The 25,787-nt window shown below is 44.1% G+C and overlaps 1 protein-coding gene across 2 annotated transcripts; it reads right to left on the reverse strand.

The window, feature by feature from the left end:
• Nucleotides 1-1,709: 1,709 nt before the first annotated feature.
• On the reverse strand, nucleotides 1,710-24,133 carry greb1 (growth regulating estrogen receptor binding 1). 2 transcript variants are annotated; one of them, XM_028975039.1, is made up of 33 exons: nucleotides 24,000-24,133; nucleotides 18,779-18,938; nucleotides 18,562-18,672; nucleotides 18,312-18,488; nucleotides 17,508-17,690; nucleotides 16,923-17,057; nucleotides 15,994-16,119; nucleotides 15,366-15,485; nucleotides 14,864-14,986; nucleotides 13,713-13,898; nucleotides 13,255-13,605; nucleotides 12,884-13,012; nucleotides 12,708-12,797; nucleotides 12,296-12,493; nucleotides 12,036-12,216; nucleotides 11,756-11,942; nucleotides 10,798-10,934; nucleotides 9,682-10,021; nucleotides 9,250-9,365; nucleotides 8,139-8,344; nucleotides 7,728-7,802; nucleotides 6,844-7,352; nucleotides 6,617-6,719; nucleotides 5,846-6,001; nucleotides 5,602-5,738; nucleotides 5,326-5,487; nucleotides 4,615-4,819; nucleotides 4,356-4,518; nucleotides 3,881-4,102; nucleotides 3,493-3,628; nucleotides 3,175-3,375; nucleotides 2,955-3,093; nucleotides 1,710-2,527 (listed from the first exon to the last, which is right to left on the reverse strand). In XM_028975039.1, exons 2-33 carry the CDS (start codon nucleotides 18,933-18,935, stop codon nucleotides 2,364-2,366), a joined length of 5,625 nt encoding a protein of 1,874 aa, XP_028830872.1. In that variant the 5' UTR covers nucleotides 18,936-18,938; nucleotides 24,000-24,133; the 3' UTR covers nucleotides 1,710-2,363. The 2 variants fall into 2 exon arrangements, with proteins under 2 accessions (XP_028830872.1, XP_028830873.1); XM_028975040.1 differs by lacking the exon at nucleotides 7,728-7,802.
• Between the last annotated feature and the right edge of the window lie 1,654 nt (nucleotides 24,134-25,787).

Below are 25,787 nucleotides of genomic sequence, written 5' to 3' on the forward strand. Positions count from 1 at the left end.
CAAGTGTGGCCACACTGCTTGTTATATAACGGTCTATAACCTTGACCGACGCTCCATTCATGCAAAGCTTTTCTGGTCAGGGATGTGTATCGGTACGCTGTAATTCAAGTATGATTTGCTTGAACTTTTAATGATTGCTTTTAAAGAGGGCTAAGAATTTGTACTAAGCAGTAAATCAAGACAGTGCATGCAAAGATGTTGCTGCATGCCCTCACCAGTTATCTAAACGGCATAAAACAGACCCAAGAGCAACACGAAAGAAGCTATTCCTGCATTACTGATTCACTCTCGTCTTACCCTGACCCTGGATCTTTAAAGAGTACAGCTAAGCTGCTCATCTATGCACTTGAGGGACACAGTGTCTCCTAATATTCTGCCACCCCGCCCTGACAGAAGACTACAGCAACATATCAGTTCGAGCCACGGAACATCTGACAGGGTATGAAGATTACAGTGTAATTTATTCGAGTTGTACCATGCAACCTCCAGTAACATGCAATAAGACAGACTCCACAGTCCACGCCTTAACACATGTGCACAGCGGCAACACATTACCCAGGACCACGAGTCGCTAGGACACAGTCCTTCCAACTCTTCCTCTGATTCCACGGCTCCATGGTCTGCCTTGGGCGTTAAAGCCTGTTCCATCTGTGTACAAATTTGAACCTGAACCTGTTTGAGAAATTGCGCCGTCGTGGGATCGCCACGGACGCTATATACTGGGCTTCTGGATGTTTTCTTACTAATTTTACAGAGCCGGTTCTTGGAATGGATCTCTTAGCCGAAACTCGAGAAGCCTAGAACGTCTTCTTCAATTCCACAGGCGGCTGGCGAGTCACACTTGGGATATGATGACAGAATGCTGCTTCCTGAGAATAGGAAGTGGACACGTACAGATAAATTCAAAGCATGGCATGACATCATAAAACAGAAATTGATTTATATATAAAAAAAACTCAGGGCAGGGATTTATTTTATTAGCATAACCAATAATCTGAGAGCAATAAATAGAAATTCTGTGCAACAAAATGGTGTCATATACATATGAAGACACTCACGTCTTTTTCTGACGTGAATTGCTGATGGGATTAGTCTCACCTCACTCATGACTGTTCACGTCAAAGAAAGGGGCCTTACATTGGCAGCTGATCACAGAGTAAAAAGGAATAATAAATTCTGGCCTAAGGCAAGACATTGCACTGCCTCATACCTTGTCGTTTCTGTTGCACCTTTTAGGTGTCATGTAAATGGTAAATCAGGTAAATGTCAGGTAAATCTCAGGTCTGGTGAATTAATATCTATAAGAAGGGGCGTGTTTGCAATAGATAGCTGGATTTGCAAGACAGACAGCCTTGAAATTTTTTTTATATATATATATACACACACACACACCGATTTATGTCATTTAGATTTAATTTATGAAAGTGAAGTGATTGTCATTGTGATACACTGCAGCACAGCACACGGTGACACAACGAAATATGTCCCCTGCTTTTAACCATCACCCTTGGTGAGCAGTGGGCAGCCATGACAGGCGCCCGGGGAGCAGTGTGTGGGGACGGTACTTTGCTTGGTGGCACCTCAGTGGCACCTTGCTGGATCGGGATTAGAACCGGCAAAATTCAGATTATGAGGCCGTTCCTTAAACGCTAGGCCACCACTGTCCCAAATCAAATCAGACGCACTATGAACAAGGCATAACAATGAGGTATTTGAAAAAGACAACTTTATATATTTATAATATATATATAACAAAACATTTAGACAGTTCATGCTGAAGAATCTCAGCAGATCACAACACAGACAGGTAATAGTAACAGACAGAAACAGTAACAGCTCCATCTGGTGGTCAAATACCAAAAAGCAAGTATTTACAGAGTACATGGATAGTGCATATGATTGTATCAAGACATGGATTGAAATCAAATCAACCAAGTTGATCCATAAAGGCCGCAAATAAAAAGTCTGGTTCTCGGCTGATTGTGAAATGTATTTTTCCTACAAGAACGTTCATAATGATCAGAAAGCATCACATACAAGGTACAGATCTGATCTAGGTTATCGCCTCCAACAACCTGAACATCTACAAAAAATATTTTTTTACAGTGTACAAAATACATAAGCATTTTGTTTAATATACTACATCATGATTCCCAACAGCATGTCATGGAAAGACATAACAGGTCCGATATCAGAAATATTACTATACACAAAACATTAACCATGAGATACACACACAACATAAATTATCTTTATCAAATGTGTAACAGCACATTAGGACATTTAATATGGAAAAGTAGTACATTGCAAATTATACAAACTGTGATAGTAATATATATACAAAGCCAGGAAAGTAAGAGCACTCATATGTGTGTACCAGTGAGGAAGAAGAGTGGCTGGTCCTCCTTGGCGTTTGCAGTCTGGAACTCATCACTGAGACGGAACCTCCACTCGTCCTCCAGCTCCAGGCGAACCACCGTCTGCCGCAGTAAGCTGCGGTTGGGACAGATGACACAGAGGGTCGCTCCTGGGGAACGACAATGGAGGAGTGGGATGAACAAATTTTTACTGATGAAACTGGATTGCATTGATCAATAAAGCCTAATAACTAATGAGCTGTAATAGAAGAAAATATGATTACTATAATAATATGTATTCTGGTGGATTATTCAAAAAAGTACTTGGTAAAAAATTCTACTGGATCAAAAAATGTGAATATAATGAAAAGGTCATTTGTATTTTGTAAAAAAAAAAAAAAAGTCTCATGTATGGCTCAGTTTTCTCAAATTTACTGAATTAATTTAAGGAATATTTTAGGAATTTAAGGAATAAATTAGACAATACAGGGTACAACAATGTTTAAGATCTGCATCTACATTGCACCCTATGTTTAAATCCACTGGGATCTGACATGGAAATTTCTTCTGCTTTTCCATATTAATAAGATGGTTTACCTTTCAGAAAGCAGAATTTCTTGAGGAATCCTGGTGTGACAAAGGAGTCACAGAAGTAGAGCAGCAGGCCGCTGAAGAGCAGGCCAGTGGTGCTGATGTTGATGGAGTGAGGTCTCGAGCTGACAAAGCACACTGTCACCTGAAACACACACGTCAGTTTCACAATGCTGCTGAATGCAGTGAAACGCACGAGTGCTGAGTGGGTTGAGCTCAGCTGTACCTCAGGGCCCAGGTTGAGGTAGGAGTCGACGGACAGCACCGGGTGGCTGTAGTTGCGGGCGCTGAGGGGGAAAAGACGGTGACTGGTGTGCTGCAGGTACTTCTCCAGCAGGAACTGAGCCGGGCTGGACAGGAATGTGTGCTTGCTGTCAGGAGCACAGATGTACTGAGAAGGCTGAACCGTGGTGGACATATCTGTCATCTGCAAAAATAAAATTGAATTAGAAAAACGGCTAAATTGCCTCCCTATCTATATTTTTTTCACTGAAACAAATCTGGACAAAAGAAATGAGGAGCGGAATTCAGCTTGGAGTCTCACCTTGGTCTTGACGATGAAGGTGCGGTAGCCGCCGATGGCGATCTGCTTCTTCATCACGCTGAACTTGTTGAAGCGGCAGAGCAGCAGGCCGGCACTGTGGGCTCTCAGGTTGAAGTCCACATCGTCACACGTGAACCTGACAAGAATAGAGCACAGACATTAAACATTAAGGGTCTCGGCTGTCCTTGGATCTTCTCGTAAGTTGATCCTGACGTTGCTACATATAATATAACTAATGTCTTTGGGCAGTCCTCAAAAGTTCCGATTACATTATCATTTTTAGGTGTTTTAGGCAAATCTCACAGTTTTCCTTTAAGCAGGAGGCAGCAGTAGTGCAGTATGTGAGGTTAGACATTTAGACATTGTCTCAGAGAGAACCCAGCAGTACCGGTTCTGGTTGTACTGCACGTCCTGTGTGAGGTCCACGTTGAGCAGCAGGAAGTCATGCAGGTGCGAGCGTGTGAATGGCTCTCGCTGCCGCCCGTGTTCCCCGCCGCGGCTCGACCACTTCCTGAGGCCGAACAGGCCATACTGCGTGACGTCTGGTGACGACTCCATGTGCTGCAGGACTTGCTTCAGTGACACGTTCCGCTCCGACCCTGCATTTCCACTGCGGACAGGACAGGACAGGACGTCAAAATCCATGTTTTACTTCTTGACAGATAATATATCATAGAAAAGATATGGAATTATCATGATATCACTGTTATAGTTTGTCACAGATCTCTCACAAGTCTGTGATTCCAGCCCTTATCAGCCTAACCTGAAAGTAAGAACTTTTACAACTTGCTTAGCAAAAGCACCTCCTCCTACTCCTACATGGACCACTGGGCAACTGCAAAGATGCAAATGAGAAGTGGCACCTCTTAGGGTCGATGTCTAAAGCATTCCACATGACGCAGGAGTCGTCTGCCAGTATGATGAAGGGCCAGACGTCCTGAGGCTGGCTGCCGTGCTCAACCCTCCGGCTGCGCTCGAGCTCCAGGTTGTGGTAGGACAGCTCCTTAATCAGGAAATGTGCAGCGCCTGAGAAAAGGAAATAAATACAAAGTTAGTTATTTACTAGTGCTTAAATTATAGTAATCAGCTGTAAAATAAATAAATAAATAAAAGAATGTGTACCAATCCCAGCTCCATTGAAAATGGTGGGCAGGACCAGCATGATATGGTTTGGCCAGTATTTCTTGTAAACAGCCATCTCATACTCCTTGATGACCAGAATGTGGAGGTGGGAGGCACCGTCCATGGCATGGTACAGGTTAAAAAGGCCATGCTCATGCCGGCCCGTAGTCGGTGTGAAGATTGGACTCTTAATGCAGTCTGGATTCTGTGGAAAAATGACAAGTTAGGACCAATAATTGCAAAAAATTACTCAAACATCTGATGGTGTGATATTCTGCATTGTGGCTTAGCTCAGCTACACATTATCACTATTTCCCAATAGGATACTAAGCATAATTATGTGGTAACATATTTCACTAGGCAAATTTTTTATTTAGTTAACATTTGTTTAATGCTAATTTAATGAGAACGACGGATGGCATTTCCAAAACAGCCGGAACTCAAGCTGGCATCTTTAATCCATCCAAAAAGTACAATTCTGAATGTCACAGCAATTACCCAAATATACAGCTTTTAAAAGTCCATAAAACATAACATGACTTCAACAGCCCACACCCAGACTTGCAATTAGTTTGCTACTGTTTCTAATTCACTAATATGTAACTGATGAAATCGAAGCTTAAAATGCAATTAACATGTTCCTCAATTGTGAAACAACACATGAACTGTCCCACTTTCCACCCCCTTGTGGTAGCGAGTAGTGTTGCATACCCAGTCAGACGTGAGCGGCAGCCTCATGCTCTCCAGCTGGCCCCCCGGTTGGCTGAAGGCAAAGTAGTGCTCCTTGGACTTGGGGATGATGAAGTAGAGCTGGATCTCCTCCCCGAGCAGCAGATGGGAGAAGGTGAATGTGTGCAGAGTGGACTCATATAGCTGGGGGCACAGACGCAGAACCGTCATCTCATAGCAAACAATCACACATATCATTATTCATAAATTAGTTGTGTATATATAGACATTATATACTCATCCAAAGCTGAACGTCACCTGGTATCGGGGGTTAAATCCCATGTACTGGTGGCACTGCTCACAGTGATGGTAGGTGTTGTAGGCAGCGTATTTGGAGAGCTTGATCCGTGTGGTGCGTCTCCGCAGGTACACGTCCTCCTGCTGACGGGAGCTCCCTGAGAGCCGACAACACAATATGAGTTGAAAGAAAATGATGGGTCCTCCTCCGGGAGGTGCTCAGGAAGGTCAGAATCTCATGGGGACTTTGATTTCGATCTCCTACCTGCATCAGCAGGCTTGTGATCTGGTGAAAAGACAGCACTGATGTCCTCATACTTGGGGTCATGGATGGTGTAGTCGAATGGCATGCCTCTCAGTGTGTCTCTGTTAGGCCATGAAGCCGTAAGCTGGTGGTACTGGACTAACTCCATCTGGGCACCTAGAAATGATTCAAGAATAAAAATTAACACCTCCCGTTTAAAGGAAACACAATTTCGTAATCATAAAATCATAAAAATGATAAAGACCTACTTCATAAAGTCAACTGAACAATACTTTACTACCCTAATTTCAACATGATTCCATATGAATGAGCTTCTGTGATTGGAAACTGTGAATGTAAGTGCTCCACATTACATCTAAACATTAAACATTTCAAACAATACACAACTGAACACATTGTATAGGCCTGTATAATGCATCATAACATTGTACAGTAACTATGAAAATTCACTGTCACAGTGAACGGCATTATTAACAGGGTCATAAAGTTGGTAATTTTTCTCTATTTCTAGTCCCTGTTAAGAAAACATTAAGAAACAGTTTCTAAACATTTACATTTTACACCCTTATCCAGAGCGACTTACAATCAGTAGTTACAGGGACAGTCCCCCCCTGGAGCAACTTAAGTGTCTTGCTCAGAGACACAATGGTAGTAAGTGGGATTTGAACCTGGGTCTTCTGGTTCATAGGCGAGTGTGTTACCCACTAGGCTAAACCACTGAAAAGTCACACAGCAGGCAGAAATATAGGTGTATGTGTGTAGGCTACTGACTGTAGTTTATGCCCTCCTCATCATAGATGTCCACCTCCATCAGTCGGATCAGCATTCGAGAGAGAATTCCCAGAAACTGCAGGTAAGCACCGGTCTTCCCAACCTGCGGGATCAAAGGAAGCAGCTCAGTATTAAGCTTTTTTTAATGTTCGCTCACCTTTGATAGTGTGGCAGAATTTTGGATCAACTTGGACTGGCAAGGAGATGAGGATCTGAGGATCTCCTACCTGTGGAGGCCCACTAAGCAGCAGTCTGCGTGGATGGAAGTTGTCGGTGCGTCCCTCTGTGCGGTTACTGCTGTCCATGTGCTGGGGCTTGGGCACCGTCCACTGTCGGTAGTAGAGCGACTGCTCCGTGCAGGTCATCATCTTGCTGAGCAGTGGACGGAAAGAGCTGGCCCACTCCACGGACAGGTGTGGCATGAAGGACGTGGACTTGGGGAGGCCGCCGGCGTCCATGGTGGTGATGACCTCATACACGGCCTTGGGCAGCAGCAACACCGGTGGCCGGTTGTGGTTTCGGGCCCAGGAGCAGCGCTGGCTCGCCCTGGAGGTGTGGGTTGAGGAGGAGCTGGAGGATGTGGACTTGCTGGGCCTCCTTTGGCCTGGGTCAAGGTCCTCGCCAATGGTCCTGCGGGCGACGTGGTCCTTGTCAGACTCTTGAGCGGCTTTGTCTGTGTGGGATTGTTGGGATGCCAACACAGGCGACTGATCCAAGCCTGGCAAATCGCTGTTTACTGAAGGAGAAACACTGCATGTGAGATGTTGCACACAACACTCCAACTCTACACCTTAGCATGGAAAAAAGAGGTTGCTATGGAGACCCACCAGGTTAGCAATGCCTAACCAGACTCACATGGCAGAGCTCAAATGTGCATTTTTGCCACCGTGAGCAAAAATGTTGTGTTAAAATCAGGCTACTATGAGTAATCATTAGTTTCAGCAGTGAGGTTAAGGACGCCCAAAAAGCCCCTATCCATTCAGTGATGCCCGAATGAACATTCTACAAAAGAGACCCCATTGGCTGCAACTGAGATTGTGCATTTGGGGAGATTTTCCAATCCACCTCCATGCAGGGGCAGCGGCAACAAACACCATCTCCTCACTCTTACTTGAAGTTTCGGAGGATAGAGAGGAGGCATCAGAGCCGTGGGAGAAAGCCCTCTTCCTCTTTACAGTGCTGAGTGCTGTGTTGAAACACACACAAGGGTGGGTTCCTTGACATTGACACGTACATAATCATAGATTACTGGGTAAAAGAAATCCATCAATATAATAACAGCATTTTAAGGATATTGACATTTTGATTCTGACCTCCCAGACTTCCTAAATAAATCATTTATGTAGACAGTAACTACTATATTTTAAAGACTGGTGTTATGACAAAATGTTTAAAAATGCAAATACTTCTTTGATGTTTAGATAATTTTACATAAACACATTTTGATGTACAATAAATATACATCAATAAAATGTAATTAAATGCAACAAATATATAAATGAATAAATGTTGAATTTCCCACCATCGACCACCACGTCCTCCTCCTCATTGTCGGTGCTGCTGAGCTTATCCGGCTCGCTCTCGGACAGGTCACTGCTGAGGATGTGGGTTCGCGGATGCTGGGCCTCTGCTGTCACCAGGTAGGAGGCCAGGCCCAGCTCCTGCTCCAGGGCCGTCCGCTGGAGGTACGAAGAGCCAATCACCCGCAGGTCGCAGTACTTCAGAGACCTGGTACACAGGAGGCAGATACGATGGTTAAGAGCCTGGCGGTTCACAACTTTGCATTCATTTCCCACATTTTTCATTCCCGCCTGTGGATCAGCATGAAGGCAGTGATTAAACATTGAGTGGGTCTTTATCATATAAAGTACTCCGCTGGCAGTCAGGAGAGAAATGGGCAAAAACAACATATGACTCAGCGACAGCTGTCACTTCCATGGCTTCATGCCATTATTCTGAAATCAGTATCGGGTCATGCTGACCTGTTTGTCATTGAATGTTATTAATGATATTCGTGCAGCACTTTCAGAAACCCAGGCAAAAACAGCATAATTAGATGGTATGCACTCTGAGAAAGCCCAGATGAAATCAGTGCTGCTCTGTGATGGCCAGCCAGACGCTTCTTATGCATATAAGGCATATTTATACACGTACAGCACGTTCCCATGTTGAGCACTGTGTTATAGACACCTACCCAGGACATACAACAGCAGTTAAATGTGTTTTTACAACAGAAACAAAGCTACAATCCCACTGCCTGTCGTGGCTGGGGTCCTGAAGCGCATGGGTAAGGAAGCGGACCTGTAATCATAAGGTTGCCGGTTTGAATCCTGAGCCACCAAGGTGCCCACACACTGCTCCCCGGGTGCCTGTCATGGCTGCCCACTTCTCACCAAGGGTGACGGGTTAAAAGCAGAGGACACAAGGCCCGCCGGGCCTTTATACTGGACGCTGACCCCGGCCCAATCTGCTTCAGGGTCGGCACCCCCATGGGCGTCTGTTCTCCCCCTATTGGCCTGGCAGTGTAGCAGTAGCCGTGACAATGCCATATCAATATCACCCACCTATATCATGTCATTGATGAAAGGGACCAAGTGTAAGTCCAAAGCAGGAAATGTATGTTTGACACCCACCGTGGTAAGGACTCTCCTAGTGGTTCCATCCCCGTGAGGATGAGGATGCAAGGCATTGCTTCCAGCTCCAGGTAGGTGCTTGGAGCCCAGTCTGGGTCTTGCACCTTCATCCATACCTGAGTGAAAAAATTACATACATTCTTTTACAAGGCCTATTTATAATGACGTATATACCACCACTGCATTTCTGGAGTATTCAATATCTACAATCTAATGCTATAATGCTAATGCACTAATACAGTCTGAATTTTGATCCCACTAGATACACAAATTAATAGCAAAGCAGTGTGCTACTTTATATAAACAAGAGGTTATAATAGTTTGACCTTTCGTCACATTTTGCATATAATATCTTGCATAAAAATATGCAAGTATACAATACATGCATCAAATGTAATTTGTGCTACAGAACAGGGGTGAATCCACACCCACCTTAAGCTGCTCCAGGAAGTGCTTTCCCAGTGAGAGGGCGGAGCCAGGGTTGCCCATAATGACCTCAAACTGGTTACTGAGTCCCAGTCTGTCACGCACATGACGAAGGCGCTGGTGAGCCACCGAAGCCAGCACTGGGGATGGAATCCGGAGAAGGATCATGTGACCGTGATGACTGGGGCAGCGCTGAGCGGAGCTTAGCAGGCACTGGATGATCTCCAGTGTCTCTACAGAGGTGTGCTTCTGCATGTGGGAATGTCCGGATGCAACCATCAGTGCAAGCGAGTAGTGCTGGATCAGGATGTGGGTGCGAATCACCAAGCTATGCAGCTTGGGAAACCTGGATTCGAGGAATACAAGGAATACTGTCAGAAGGAGATTCCACGCTAGCTATCCTAGCTATTTGAACAATGTATTACACATGTAAATAAACTACACTTCATAACTAAGAAAAATAATAATACTGGGGTGGTGGTACATAGTGGGTAACACACTCGCCTATGAAGCAGAAGACCGAAGTTCAAACCCCACTTACTACCATTGTAACCCTGAGTGTCCCTGTAACTACTGATTGTAAGTCGCTCTGGATAAGGGCGTCTGGTAAGTGAAAGTGAAGTGATTGTCATTGCGATACACTGCAGCACAGCACATGGTGACACAACAAAATGTGTCCTCTGCTTTTAACCATCACCCTTAGTGAGCAGTGGGCAGCCATGACAGGCACCCGGGGAGGAGTGTGTGGGGACGGTGCTTTGCTCATTGGCACCTTGACGGAACGGGATTCGAACCTACAACTTTCTGTGTACGCCAGACCGCCAGACCACCACTAGGGGGCTAGGCCACCACTGCCCACTGCCGTAAATGTAAATAATAAAATATTGATATATTGAATGACATTCATATTCTGACATTCTTATATCTTGCATCATAAATTACAAACCCAATTGTTTAGTTACTTAATTTTAAATACATAATATGTAGAAAATTGTTTTTGTTATGTGGGTCTGTTGGTTGCCTTTGAACAGATAGAAATTTGCTATACCATCAAAATATTATTACTCATGCTTTAATAATTTCAACAAACAAAGTTTATTATATATAAGAAATGTGTCCTACCTTTCTTCCACAGCAGCCGCCATGCTCTCAAAGGAGCTGTCGTAGCGCAGCAAGGGCAGCCTACTCCCAGAGCATGTGGAATCCAGGAGCTCAGAGATACCAAAATACCGGGTCTTCTCATGGTAGAAATCTGCATCCTGTCGCAGAAACAGCAGTGCACATGCACGCAAACATACAAAACCCACAGTGATTAAAATACACACAACAACCTTACAGAATATTTTCATCCATTTCAGTACATACATACTCAGGTACAGGACCTGTCTGAGCACTGGTCATCATTAATCATTCTTTAAAAATTTTGTAAAATTAAGTATTTTAACAGAGAGAGCAGCAGTTTATTTTAAATGTGGATATTAAGACTTTCCAAAAAGAGAGCAGTTGGTACTAGGGAAGTAGAGCAAGTCAAAAAATTTCAAAATTATAAGTCATCGCAAATTGACATCCATTATTTTTATATCTATTCATCTTTTATCTCATGAAAACCTTATCAATTATTTATTGTTTAAACTATTTAAGGTTATTTCGGAAATATGTATGGTTAAATCTTCCATAACCAGTGAAGATTTTGCCAACTTCTTTGAGCAAATCTGCCAGACATTCTCCACCACCACAACCCCTATTCTACCCTCTGAAGACTCGCCAACTGCCCTAGAACAATTTTCAAAGCTCACAGATTAAATCATCCAGATCATATGTACAGGCAATCCTGTCCACTGGATCCGATCCCCTCCACAATCTCTCCTGATCGTATCCCCTTCATTTCTCACTTCATAAATGGTTCAATTACATCTGGTCATGGACCATCTGTCTTTAAAACAGACAGGGTTCCAATCCTAAAAAAAACACAGTTAATCCTGCAAACATCAAAAACTCGGGTTGTCGGGTTGTTTCATTGAGAAACACATGCTGTTTTCTTCTGACGGGTGCAAAGTGAAGATGTGCTTTGTGCTCTTACATTGCTGAATGTGGAGGGCCAGTGGATCTCGTTGTAAGGGCTAATGCGTGTGTTCTGTGTCTGCAGGGCGAATGGGAATGAGGTGACATGCAGGGTCAGGATATTGGGTGCATCGCAGATCTGTCGGCAGTTCAGTAAACGGTCCACCAGTCCTGGACGTCCTGAGTCGCTGCCACCATAGGTTCCACTGGGAACAGAGAACAACACAAGTGTTCCAAATGGATCAACAGTAACACAAATTACACCAAACCAAACCAGATAGGAAGAGCATGTAAAACACCTGCTAATGTCCCAGTGGGCATGGTCATGCACCAGAATGTAAAGGGTATAAGGGTTCATCTTTGACTTCTGAATCAGATGTTCAATCTTGCCCACTGCGTCGGGGTCCAGCTTAACCACGTACTGCTCTGCTTCCTTGATGGACAGACAGTCATGATCCAGGCCCAACTCCTGCAGGACATCTGAGGAACAAACATCCTTGGTGAGCGGTGATGCCAAATGCTAGATGGCACTAGTGTACCACACGGCCGGAGCGCTCACTTGAGTTCCACAGGTGAGAAACGACCTGGTGGAAGGTGACCTCGGAAGGCGGGATACAGATAAGGAACTCCACTTTGTCAAAGGAACCCAGGTCCAGGTTCTGGGTGCTGGAGTCAGCAATGGCACAGACGTGAGAAAGCAGCTTGCGTGCCACCGCTAGCTGGATTGGCCGGATCGTATGCCACTCCACGTGGTACTCTGACAAGTGCAAAAACATTTGAAGTGATGCAACAGTTCATGGTTTTCAGAGACAGTCTACCTGTACCACTGTTTTTTGTTGCAATGCATAAAACAGAGTAGAATAAATGAGGAATTGCAAAAGGCAAAACTATTTAATTGAATATCATAGACAGACATGTAGTTTCTGGATGAAAACAAATTATTGCTGAATAGAGCAATTTTCCGTCCTCACCTCCACATGTTGGTTTAGGGCTTTCCCCTGTAGTCTCTGTACAACTGGACTCCAGGCTGTCTTTCTCCAACAATCCCTCCACACCCCCATCTAATAAAAAAACACATAGGTCCATGTTAATGGGGTCCATGGGGATTTTATCCAAAAATGTCAAAAAGTGGATCTTTGGCTCTTACCGGGACAAAGAGAGCTGAAGAAGGCTCCCAGCTCTTCAGCCATTCCAGAGGAGAGCTCATAGTTTATCTGTCGCATAGCGTCGCTGGGTGTAAGCATGCTCTCTGCCAGAGCACGGGTCTGGGGCTTTCCTGTGGTATGAAAACAATTTATATATTAAGCCATATTAATTACATCTGATCTTTTATGGTCTGCAAGTGTCTGATATCAATGTGGTGGAGATAAGATGCCATACGTGGCTATAAAGCATCAAACATGTGTCACAGGTGTTGACAGTCAACTCAAAAGTTTTGCTCTGTCCACTGTGTCCCTTATTAACACACTTGTCACCAGCTACTGGGCCTGTAATTAGTGAATGTGAAACACTGGGTACCTGTCACCACCACACAGGACTCTATCTCCTGGCACTTGGTCATGCAGATGATCACCACATAGTTGGTCTGGGACAGCTTCCCTGCCATAAGACTCTGAAAGGTGTCCTCCAGACCCTCGGCAAGTGTGCTGGCAGTGTCCACAATCAGCACTGCATCCCCGCAGGAGCTGGCGGCCAGCTTGGCCAGCCAGGGGAGCTGTGAGGGGGTGAGCGGCTGGGCCAGGCCAGGCAGATGTGGAGGCATCTGTGAGTGGGTCTGCTGATACTGCCGAATCTCTGTCAGGTGGGATTCCCTCCAGGAACGCATGAAGATCTGCTCCAGGTCCTCAATGAGGGGAGCCTGATCAGGGCCTGGGGAAGAAGGGCAACGTTGGGTTGTTTCATTTCCATGAAAATAAATTGAGCTTTTAACACAATGGTATTTTCATTCAATGTGATGAGCCATCTGAGAACCTCACCTAGCTGCACCAGGTAGTAAACAGTGAGAAGAAGTTGCATCTCGGTGGACAGGGGTTGGATGGGCGAGGCTCTGTGCTGCTCGTAGACGCGTGGGAGAGCCTGGCAGCTGTGGTAGCAGGTCTGCATCAGGGAACTGACCGTCACCTCTGCAGTGTTCCCACAGAGGTTGGGCAGGCTCCCATGGCCTGGGGAGGGAGAAACACAATACCCTGAATGACCAGCTGGCCGCGGATCAGATCTGTGGGAAAGGCCACTGGATATGGCATCCTCAGGGAGAAGTCCCAGGGGGGTGCTTAAAGCATCATAATGTAAGGTAAAACAGATCGATGTGTGGAGAAGACAACGCTGGCATGTGTTGGTGAATCTCAAGAAAATAGTCAAGACATGTTACAAATTCTGTTTATATATGAAGTGATTGTTTTTGTCATTGAAATACACAGCACAGCACACGGTGACACAACGAAATGTGTCCTCTGCATTTAACCATCACCCTTAGTGACCTGTGGGCAGTCATGACAGGCACCCGGGGAGCAGTGTGTGGGGACGGTATCTTGATTAAGGGGACCTTGGGACCCTTCCTTTTGGAGTCTGCTTCTTTACCTGCTATGCCACCACTGCCCCCCCCCCCCCCCCCCCCATATTGTTCTATAAAATTACATATACAACATAATTTCACATTTCAATTTTAAATTATATATGTATTTTTTTTACTCTTTGTTCTTTTGCCTTTTGTGTCATTAGTGAAAGTGAAGTGATTGTCATTGTGAAACTCTGCAGCACAGTGTGTGGGGACGGTGCTTTGCTCAGTGGCACATTGGTGGATCGGGATTCAAACCCAATCCACCAACCCGGACACCTTCTGATTACGGGGCCACTTTCTTAACCGATAGGCCATCACTGCCCCAATTACATTTTGTAAAGCACATTGAATTACATCCTACATTTCCATTTACAGCATTTATCAGACGCCCTTTTCCAGAGCGACTTACAATCAGTAGTTACAGGGACAGTCCCCCCCTGGAGCAACTTAGGGTTAAGTGTCTTGCTCAGGGACACAATGGTATTAAATGGGATTTGAACCTGGGTCTTCTGGTTCATAGGCGAGTATGTTACCCACTAGGCTACTACCACCCTGATACCACGTCCTCACCTCTGAAGATGACTGGCCGAACTTTGCAGATTTGGAGCAGGCAGTCAGGCACTGTGACAAAGTCCCCTGGGGGAAGAGGCGGTGAGAAGCGCTGGGACAGGCCCACTGGGCCTCCATTGTCTGCTGCAGACAGACACAGTGCACAGCATAAACAACAGGAGCACAAAAGAGCCACAGATTTAGAATACATGTTAACAGAGGTTTCACATGCAACCTTTGACCCCTGTGCACTATGGGATTCACTGAGTGATTTCAAGGCATTGGAAACATCATCACCTTTTATAGTGAATTGAAATGAATCCGGCACATGGTTCTCTAAAAAAACAGCAACATTGTGTGTTTGCATTTCCTGATGGCACATCTAATTGCCCTCTTGAGAACAGGTCAAGAACATCCTCTTCTGAGGCAGACAGACCAAAATCATCATTTGCTGCTGTAGGAAATGAAACAGCCTCTCTGCATATTTTCATTGTTACAGTGTTCTCTAGTGCATTCACTCTACCTGGTCTGGTTCCGTTAGCATTGGACAACGCTGGTTTGCTGGCTGTTTCAGCAGTGGATGAGGACTCTGGTGACCAACCTTTGTGTCTTTTTTTGGGTGGACCAGCATTTGTTATCGTGCCTTAGGTACAGAAGATAATTATTTTTGGATTAATATAACAAAATTGACAACCTCAAAAGGCTTTTGAAATTCTGCATGTCTGTTATTGCATATTAAACAGGATTGAAATGACTTTTTTATGCAGAAGCAGACAAAAGTGAAGAGGCTATGTGTTAAAAGGCCAATGAAAAGCAAAATGGCCAGGAAGGAAGCTTTACAACACAACAGAGAGCGAGAGAGACTTTTTACAGCCGTGATTAGGCCAGGGCATAGACGGGAGACCTTTACTGCCCAAGTGTTGTATAAGGACAGACAGTGATAGCAAAAAGACGAGGGAAAAATGCAAAACAATACAGCAGGCTCTTCCTAAAGCTGTTAAAGTGTGTGTGCAAGGGGGCTCTCATTCACAGAGGTGCGAAGTCTTTTGGGGGTCAGCCAAAGAAAGTGCTTTCATGGGGGTAGCCAATAAACTGTGTCTGTTTCCTCTCTTTCTTTTAGTATGCAAAAAGGTGTGGCTGTGTCAGGTTACCTATTACAGAGGGTCTGCCATGAGATACCATGCCAGGTTGTGGCAATGGATGGAGGGAAACGGGTCCGTGATTTCCATTAGTCATTACAGGAGAAGCATCTGTCACCAGAAGCTGGGTACCAGCATCTGTGGAGCAGAAGAAAACATTCGATAATTTCTAGCTTATATTGGATCAACCGATTAATGAATTTAAAAAAAAAAAGTTTATTTTGCAGCTTAAAGCAGGGTAAATCTTCGTATATGCTATGTTCACCACAAGTAAAGTGTAATATTTTTGTGTCTCAAAATTAGTAGAATATAACCTTTATCCATTGAACAATAACTACATTCATACAGTTAATGTGGTTGGGCTGAAGGGTCTACGGTTTATTATCCTTTTGAATGAAATTGTGAAAACAAATTACATTTTTAAAGATGTTGCATTTTTTAGATGCACTTGTATTTCTCTCTTAAATGAACCTATTGCACAGTGAGAGCAGCAGCCCGTTTAGAGTTTAACCTGCTGAATTCTATGGAAAATGCTATGTTAAATGTTATCTTCAGCTATTGTGAACATGTTTACTCTCTTACTATAAATCACAGATAATTGCAAACACCATTGTCACTTTAAGACCTAAGATGTTAATATATGTTCATTAAACATGTATGTTTTTAAATTTAAAGAACATTATTTAGACCTTGTTAGTTAGTTATATTAAGATTATCTGATGATCCCACATTTCTTCTACCCAAACACTTTAAACGTCTGTGCGTTGACCTGCTACTCCAAATGACAACTGCTCCTCACAAGAGGATGGATGAGCCTAACAGCCTAATGGCTGTTAAAGTGGCAGGAAGTAAATAAAGCTGGAGGTGGAGGCGTTTACACTGGCAATGCTACCTGCAGAGCATGTCCAGACTGTTTGTGGTCAGTCCATCTGTGTAGGTACCTGTGTTGCTGGATGTGGTATAGGCAGGGGGTCCTGATCCCGATATCACCTCCACAGCACTGGAGACTCCGAGGTCATCTTCCATGCTGACCGGTCCTACAGCAGCATTTAGAGCTGCTGGTCTAACACGACTATCTGCAAAATATATGTTTTAGCATTTAACAGAGCAACTTACAAACGGTAACAACAAAGACAGTCCCCCTGGAGCAACTGTCTTGCTCAGGAACAAAATGGTAGTAAGCGGGGTTTGAACCTGTGACTTTGTGACCTTCTGGCTCATTACACACTAGGCTACAACCACTGATGACTAAAAATCAGGGAGTCCACACTAAGAATCTGTCATAGTACTGTTCAGAGAATGCTACAGTAGACACCTGGACTATGAACTCTGTGCCTGGGGGGGGTGCACTGGGCCACCTTGTACAGATGCACATGGCCGTGGGCCCTGAGGTCCTCAGACTGGAGGTTAGGTCATCCACATCCAATAATAAGAGGTAAGTGCCTTGGTAACAGAAAAGGGTCGACCCTACTGGTCCTATGGCCTTCTGAGAAAAAGGGGAGGGGCCAAACAGCAGTGTTTGTTACCAATTCCTTTCCAGCTGATGAGTGGGCCCTTGACCCAGAGACCCTGGGCATTCCTCAGGAGGTGGTACTTTAAGTGCTTCTGTTTCTTCGGCTGGGTGGTGAGCTTCAGGTTGATGTGGTTGGAAAACTCAGTGAAGTATCGAAAGCCTTTCTCTCCACAACCCATGCAGTTACCCGAGAAGCCTAGACATGGACCGAAAGACACGTTTTGTGAAAATCAATGGCAGCAGAACAATCAAAGCCTGGACTGCCCAGTGCTCGTGTGGGAGTATCCCATTATACTAAGGAGGAGCACCATGACTACAGTGGGTCTGCATCCCTATTCACTATGCCTTGAGCAGAATTGTCTCTGTGAAGATGAAGAACAGCCATAGTGGTTGGGCAAAACTCCGCAGGTGCAGCCCTGTTTCCATAGCCACCAGCAGCCGACACGGGGTGATGAGCATGCAGAGCAGAGGCCGAAATTGAAAATCTAAAAATGCCTGCAACAATCTCATGCTTTGGGGAAGAAAGGTCAGGGTACCCTGACCCAGGTCTTCAAAGATGTTGCACCCAGGAAACCCCACCCTGCCATCTGTCAGACATACATTTCTTTTTAATGAGAAATGGACATACCTGGCACTACACCACATGTTATTTTTAGCACTCAGAATCAAACATACGCATGATGAAGATAATTATGGACTGCCATTGATTTCATCTTTCATTTTCTAGGCCTGTATTGCTGATACATTGAGACCCTTGAGCCTATTTTTCATAATATATTTTAATATAGAGTAATCACTAGTGAGATTATAGCCTTACCTAGAAGAGCATTGCGACCACGTTCGTCTGGTAGAAACCTGCGGTCCACGGCGCAGACCAGAATGTGATCGGGAATGCTTGGGGACTTGGCCCCCACCAGAAGAAACCCAGGAGGCACCTCCAGAAGTTCAGGTGCAATGGAGGCCAGACGCAGGTCCTTCCCCGCCTGACAGAATCCTGAACAGGAAATGAAATGATGGTGTGTTAAGGAGAACTTTTTATGAGAAGGCTTCTAGAACAGGGATCTCACCATCAGTGGTGCAGCAGCCTTCCGGAGGAGGCTTCATCTGATATGGGATAGGGGGACTGTTGGACTCTGAGCCATCGTCCTCATCATCCTCTTCATTTTCGGTTTGGCATGCTAAAAAGACATGCCAAATGTCATTCATGAACACCAAATTCATCGAACTGACCCAAGATGATGGAAAGGGGAGGCAGAAAGTTAAAAGACATCAATCGTTTAATACCATTCTGGGAGGACGGGTGCTGCTCAGCTTCTAGGTACAGCTGGGAGAACACAGGTCTGGGCACCACAGTGTTGGAACGCAGCGATGCTTCAATTGAGTTGTGCAGCACCTCTTCAAAACGCGTTGTCCGCAACTGGCCCGCGTACGAGTTTCCCATGTCCTGCATAAACAAGTCCAAAATGAAGACAAACACAGAGTGGACATACTAACGAAACAACAATTTTAACCATCAAAACATATACATTCACCTGCAGCATTCAGTAAAATACCAAAGGCCACATCAACATTCATTATTATTTAGAAAGCAAACAAAAGAAAAGTTTTCACGAATCAGTCTTCATCTTAAGCCATCTAACTAAGTGCTTTATCAATAATTTCTGGGTTTTTGTTTAATGAGTAAGTAAAAAAATCTAACGAAGGTCTATTAATGTCAGTCGAATATAGAAGTCACTGCTAACTTTACTCAGTTAAAAAAGAGCATGTTCCCCGAAGTCACTGGTACTGAAGAAACATTCATCATTATTACGTATGAATAGTATATATTCTATATGAGAAGTATTGCTACATATATGTCAAGTGGTTTAAATATAAGGCAGAAATTGAACAGTGAAATTTAACATATGTTGAAAGCAGGGGAAAAGGTCTGCATCTTAGTGACAAGGATAAGGACCAAATTGCAATGCTGGATGACCGGGTCACAACAGTTTCAGAGCCTGTGAACTGTTGACAGGCTGCTTAATTTTTGTAAAAACTACAATTATGATTATTTTCGGCTGAAATTGAGATCATGCTTATTTCAAACTATTTCAAATTAAAAATGTCAAATTTCAATAAAAAAAACAACAACTTCACAATGGAAAATGAGTATAAATAAGAATAAAAAGTAACTAAAAACAAGTGACATGTAACATGAACATAAACAATATATAAATATAAAAATTCCTAACTAATACATAAATAACAGAAAATGTTCAAGTCAGAACAAAGCAAAATAATCAATTTATATTGACTGCGATATTTTTGTAATCCTTAGAATGATTCTAATCATTAGAATCAAAAATAGAATTCTATTAATTCTGCTGTTGCCTGTGAGGATTAAAAGCCCTCCCACCTTCAGAGGTCTTGCAGAGTCCACAAAAAGGACCAACTGAATAATATGCCGTTGGTTTGAAGATTGTGGTTGATCCGTACTGGTGATATTATTAATAGTGATTAACCTGAACCCTTGTAAACAACACACTGACCCTGCAACCGATGAGAAATTTCAAAGGTTCCACCCCTGCAAAATGTGAGTGACGCAGAGAGGAATGGAAACAGAAGACGTTCCCAGAGGTCCCTCTGCACCCCGGGAACGTTCTGAAAGAAAATGTCCTGAAGACAGAATGTGAGCTGAAACAGGCAGAGCATTCACAACCCCTCGTCCTGGCATCACTGGGTAAATATGATTAGGCTCTGGTGAATTATCACAGTGAGAGGTGGGGGGAGTGTGTGTGTGTGTCTGTGTGTGTGTGTTTGTGCATGCACGAGGGAGCCATCTCCTACATTAAGCCGAGAACCTTTTGATGAGCCTGGCTTTACGACGCGGTCTTTAGCGGCCCTCTTTCCCTCCGGGATGTCAACAGAAGGACTGGATTCTTGCAGGGTGTCCAATTTGCAGCCTCATAAACTAATCTGGTCCAATGTCAGGGCGCCCTGACCTAGACGTCTCACTGGCTGCCTGCTTTTACCAACAGTAAACAAAACTTTACTGCGGCGAAGGCTCTCAGCACATTACTCAGCCCATGCAGTGAAATGGGCCACGTTACCTGCTCAATTAGCTGTGTCAGGAGCCAGAGAACAGGATCACGTAAACCGTCCATGTCCATATTTACTCCCAAAAGGAAGTTTCCCCGCTCTCCTGGCTGATAAAAGCGGTTTAATGATCTCTCTGTTCTGTGATCCCGGAGGGAATAAAGCACAAATGAGAAAAACCACTGATAATCACATACACGACTAAGGAAGCACAGAAATGTCATTCTAGTGCATCTCAGAAACAAAAAATTTATTTAAAAAGTCACAGCTTCATTCAGTAATATGCTATATTCTCTAATCTAGCACATTAATATATTGCATATTATCTAAAAATCTCAAGTTATCTCAAAAAAAAAAAAAAAACTTTACTAATACAGTCACGATTGTGAAATCGTGTTATAGTCTCTTTTTTAATAATAAAAAAAATATTCTTAGTAGCACCACTGCTACAGCAGATTTATCTGCTGACTGAGAAGCACAAAGCTGCAAAAAGCTCCTCTCGCTTAATCCCCGGCACCCACCCACCCCCCAAACCAGCAGCCCATATGCTCCTCACAACAGTACGAGCGATTCTCACAGCGCTTCGGGCCTCGCCATTGGCTGCCGCTCGACCATTGTTTCTTAATCAAGGTGGGAGTTCATGTGCGTGTGAGGTATGGAGAGAGAAATATTCCTGGGTACGTGTTAAAGATATCATCAATTTCTTTGCTTATAACCCATTTATTAGCTTATTACGGCTCCAAATGGAATGGTGAATTACATATTTCGGCGCAGACGGAGGTGATGCGGATATGTAAAGGATGACACAGGCCACCATCACAAGGCCCCCTTCTCTTCCTGCCCTGCCGACAGTCTTGACGAGGAGGTGACATGGCCTTTCATCTGGCTGTTGTCCCTCCTGAGGGGAATGTTTGGCCATTGTGACTCTTTATGACTCCTCCGCTCCGAGTCGCTCTCAGACATTCTTTACACTACCTGCCGAAAAACGCCACTCTGGGATTAGCCGGAAAGCCATTTGTCCTACAAAAGCCCCGGTTTCCTAGACTGTGAAGTCTCAGCAAGTGGCTGCTGACATCTTTTAAATGAAGGGTTTCTGAGAGGACCAGAAAAAAATGGACTGGGCCAGATAGAAGAGCCGACAAGAAACTATTACTTTCACTGTTCCCCTGCCACAGAGAGGGGGTGGTCAGCATGTGAGGGCTTTAGCCCTAGGAGGTGTGGGCCTTCACTTGGGGGTTGGGCTGAGGAGCTGCTGTCCGAGACACAATAAAAAGAAGAATACGTGTGAAGGGAGGTGGGGAAGGGGGAGGTGGAGGAAAAAAAAGTTCTGGACTGGGACAGACTGAATGAACCGCAGAGCCGCGGGCTGCCTGGCCGCGCCGTATAAAGCCCATTACGTTGCAGGGGGGCCAAAGGGCAGGGCCCTGATAACAATGTTTGGGCAGCGCTTTGATGTGCTTAGGCATGGGCCAGCCAGCGGCTCAATGGACACAAAGGGACTGAGAGGGGCGGCCAGATACCCCTGCTCCATTCTTCTCACCACCTTTTGACATCCTTCAGGCCCCTGGACTCTGACCCCTGCACCCTGACATAAAGATCACATTTCAGGGATGGCCAGTTGCATTCAGAGCGCAGCTCCTCTGCCCTGCGCCGAGCCCGGTTCGATGGAGGCCCTTTCACAATGACAGCTGGCGAATGTAGAAAGCCGCGTTTGCACGTGTGCACTTATAATTCCTGGAGAATGCGCATCATATTCTCGCAAATGGTCCAAACGCTGAAGTTTTAACCATGACATAAAAAAAAAGGTCATTTACTCAAGAATACTACTAAGAACGGCTGTCACCCAAAAAATCTAAACGCAACCACAACGAACACAATAAACAAACAAACAAATACATAGATTTTTTTAAATCACACCAGCTGACATTATTGCTTTGGTAATAAAGTCATTAACTCAAGAATATTACTGATAATGGCTGTCACCCAAAAAAAATCTAAAGGCAACCACAACAAACACAATAAATAAATAAATACATAAACACACACACACACACACACACACACACACACACACACACACACACACATATATATATATATATATATATATATATATATATATATATTTTTTTTAAATCACACCAGTTGACAATATTACTTTGGTAATAAAGTCATTCACTCAAGAATATTACTGATAACTGCTGTCCCCAAAACAGAGTAAACACTTAAAATCATAAATAGAATAATATTTCTTTTTTTTTTTTAATCACACCTGTTGACAGCATTGCTTTTTGTAAAACTCACACAAAATCTCTTGAACATCTTGAATAAGAGAAGGTAAATTCCCCCTTTTTTTGCACAAGAGTGGCACACATGACATCTGCATAAGTCTCACAGTAATGTGAGACTGTAGAGAACAGGGGCCTGTTCTCTACAGTCGGCGCCCTGGCCTGTCTTGTCCGAGATTGTTCATCCTGCGGACGATTTATCCTTCTACCTCACAGGCCTGACAAACAGTCTGCCTCGAAAAGGAACTGTGTGCTCACGTCCGGCATGAGATGCTCCGTGTCTGCTCACCGTCACCGCGGCTGCCTGCCATTAACTGTCATCTTCTGACACTTTGCTGACGTAACAGGATTTTTTTTTTTTTAGTTTTTTTTTGGCTTTTTCTTTATCTGACTAGCAAGTGTAGACATAAAAACTGAAAGATTCACAGAAGCACGCAGCAAATAACGTGTAAATGGGCCAACATGACATTCACACTGACAGAAGCAGGTCTAATATCTAATAATCGGAGCAGACGGGCAACTTCTTCATCCTTGAAAGCAATCAGAGGTAAAACGTCGCCTGAGTTTGTGTTGTCTAGAGAGGGCACTAAAAGTGGAAGCCTCTGACGTCGCAGCCATCGTACTTTCTTTCACTGGCTTCTTAAACTTTGCCCTGTTTTCTCAAAACAAACCCCAGACCAACCTAGTGAGACGGCACTGAATAAACGATAGTTAATCGCTGTCATTTATTTATTTCTCTCTGTGCATGGTGGCCATAGCACTTAACGTCCCTTCATCATTTCTGCCATCATTCAATGTTTGCAGTTAAACCTGAATAGAGATGCTTTTCCTTCCCTTTAAAGACGTTTTTCAATTGAAAAGGGATTCTGCTGATAAAGGCTACTGCATTATGAAATTAGTAAATATTGTCTAAAATACATATTTTACTTTTACTACTGATTTCACCAAGTTGTTCTGAATTACATGACAAAATGATTACAACGTAATATCATTTGAATGTATTTGTTCTTATTATCATTAGGACAGCACCGAGGCTTTAAAACACTCTTCTTCACAGCCCGGCAAAGGCAGCACGTCAATCCAACGCAACAGTGTGCAAAAGGCTTCACAAGACGCGAAATACAGAAACAGCGCACACTCACCGCCAACTCGGTCGTACGAGCCGCACAGGCGTCTTTCGCGAATTTTGCTCCGGACACGCACAGCCTTCACATGTCTCCGGACCGGCGCTGGCAGCGGACACGGACGCGCGGGGTCTGGACGCAACTTTACTGTGTCGGAGTTGACACGCATGTGATCTCGGGCGAAGGGGACCCCCCCACGCGAAGCCGGGGGTGGTACGGCCCTGGGCCGAGGTCTAACATTCAGTGGATCAAACCAAGCCGCGCAGAGGTGGTGTCGGCAAGAGAGCCAGAATTAACCCCGTTACCCACAATACTCGTTTAATCAAGGTTTTAAAACCCACAAATATTATAAATATTTAGCTAAACGTTCACAAATTAATGTTAATATATATAAAATATGTATTTGGTATATGGGATCGCTTTATTATGATTGTATTAATAACAACACATTAAATAACAATGATAGATAGTATTCACGATTAATACGACCAAATAGATAATTATTTAACATTACGTAATATTGTGTTATATCAACTTCATTACCGCTCCCATCCTCACATTAAATATGGATATTTATTACCATCTGCTGGCAGAAAAAGAAATTACAGCTCAGGAGAAAATATGACGCTGTGCTTTTCACTCTCTGTGCTTCGTTTCGTTCATGCACCGGACTAAAATTGGCCTATAGGGAATCAAGTTTATTGGAAATTGTGTTTATTATTTAGTTAATAGGGAATTTAGTTTATTATTCATTCAATTAATTCATTCTTGAAAAATGAACAGATAAAAAAACAGGAAACGAAAGATGATCTTACATACATACATGTGTATCTATGATTAACTGTTCATTAATATGTATATTTAATAATAATTAATAATAAGTTTAGGGTTTAAAAAGAATTTTGGCTCACAAAATGAGGGAAAAAAATTATTTCACACTCCCTTAGTGGATTTTTATAAATATCGTTTTTTTGTAATAAAAAAAAAAAAAGGTCGTTGTTCAACCTAAAACATTTAGAAACTTAATTTTATTCAAAAACTTGGTCTTACTAGACAGACCTTTAGGGGAAAAGAACGACCCATAAAATGACTAAAACTGTCCACTGTAACCCCAATGGCAGAAATGTTAAATCGACACGAGAAAATCACGTACTGTCACCCACTGTGGCACCGCTGCAACGCAAATGTTCATTTCTCATTTTCCCCCCTCAGAAGTCCCCCTACTCTGCAATCTGTCATCCTGACGTGCTCTTGTTCCCCCACTAAGTGCCCACAGGCGAATCAGACAGTCGCTGGTGACAAGAGCATTTCAGGTTGTCATGCACTAATGCAAAAGTTCCTGAGGACCCCGAGAGTGTATTCATCTTCATCTGGTTGACTAGCTCATTCCCGCCGCTGTCGAGCGTTGGTAAATTAAAGGAGCCCCTCCCCTTCTGTAGGAAGCTCTGTCAACAATTTACCCAAAATGCACCTCATTAGCTGGCCAGGCTGCCATTCAGAGCAGATATTTGGGCTTTTAATCCAGGTGAGTTATTGTCCCCGTGTCACACGTGGAGGCCGGCCCCTAATGAGAAAACAAGAGCTGGGGAGGGGGCCAGCCGAGCGGCCCGCGCCGATGATTCATTGGGCCAGGCCATGCCAGGATCCCCCGGCCCAAGGGAAGATAATAAGGCCATTTATATGGGTGTCAGTGGATGGGAAACGCACGCGCATCTGGCCTCTGAAGGGCAGGCCAGACAATGGAAAATTTGGGAGGCCGCCCTCTCCCAAACTTTTACTCCACTCCAAAATTTACAGCTTGAAGGG

The sequence above is a fragment of the Denticeps clupeoides genome, chromosome 1 (assembly GCF_900700375.1).
Source record: "Denticeps clupeoides chromosome 1, fDenClu1.1, whole genome shotgun sequence".
Lineage (NCBI taxonomy): Eukaryota > Metazoa > Chordata > Actinopteri > Clupeiformes > Denticipitidae > Denticeps > Denticeps clupeoides.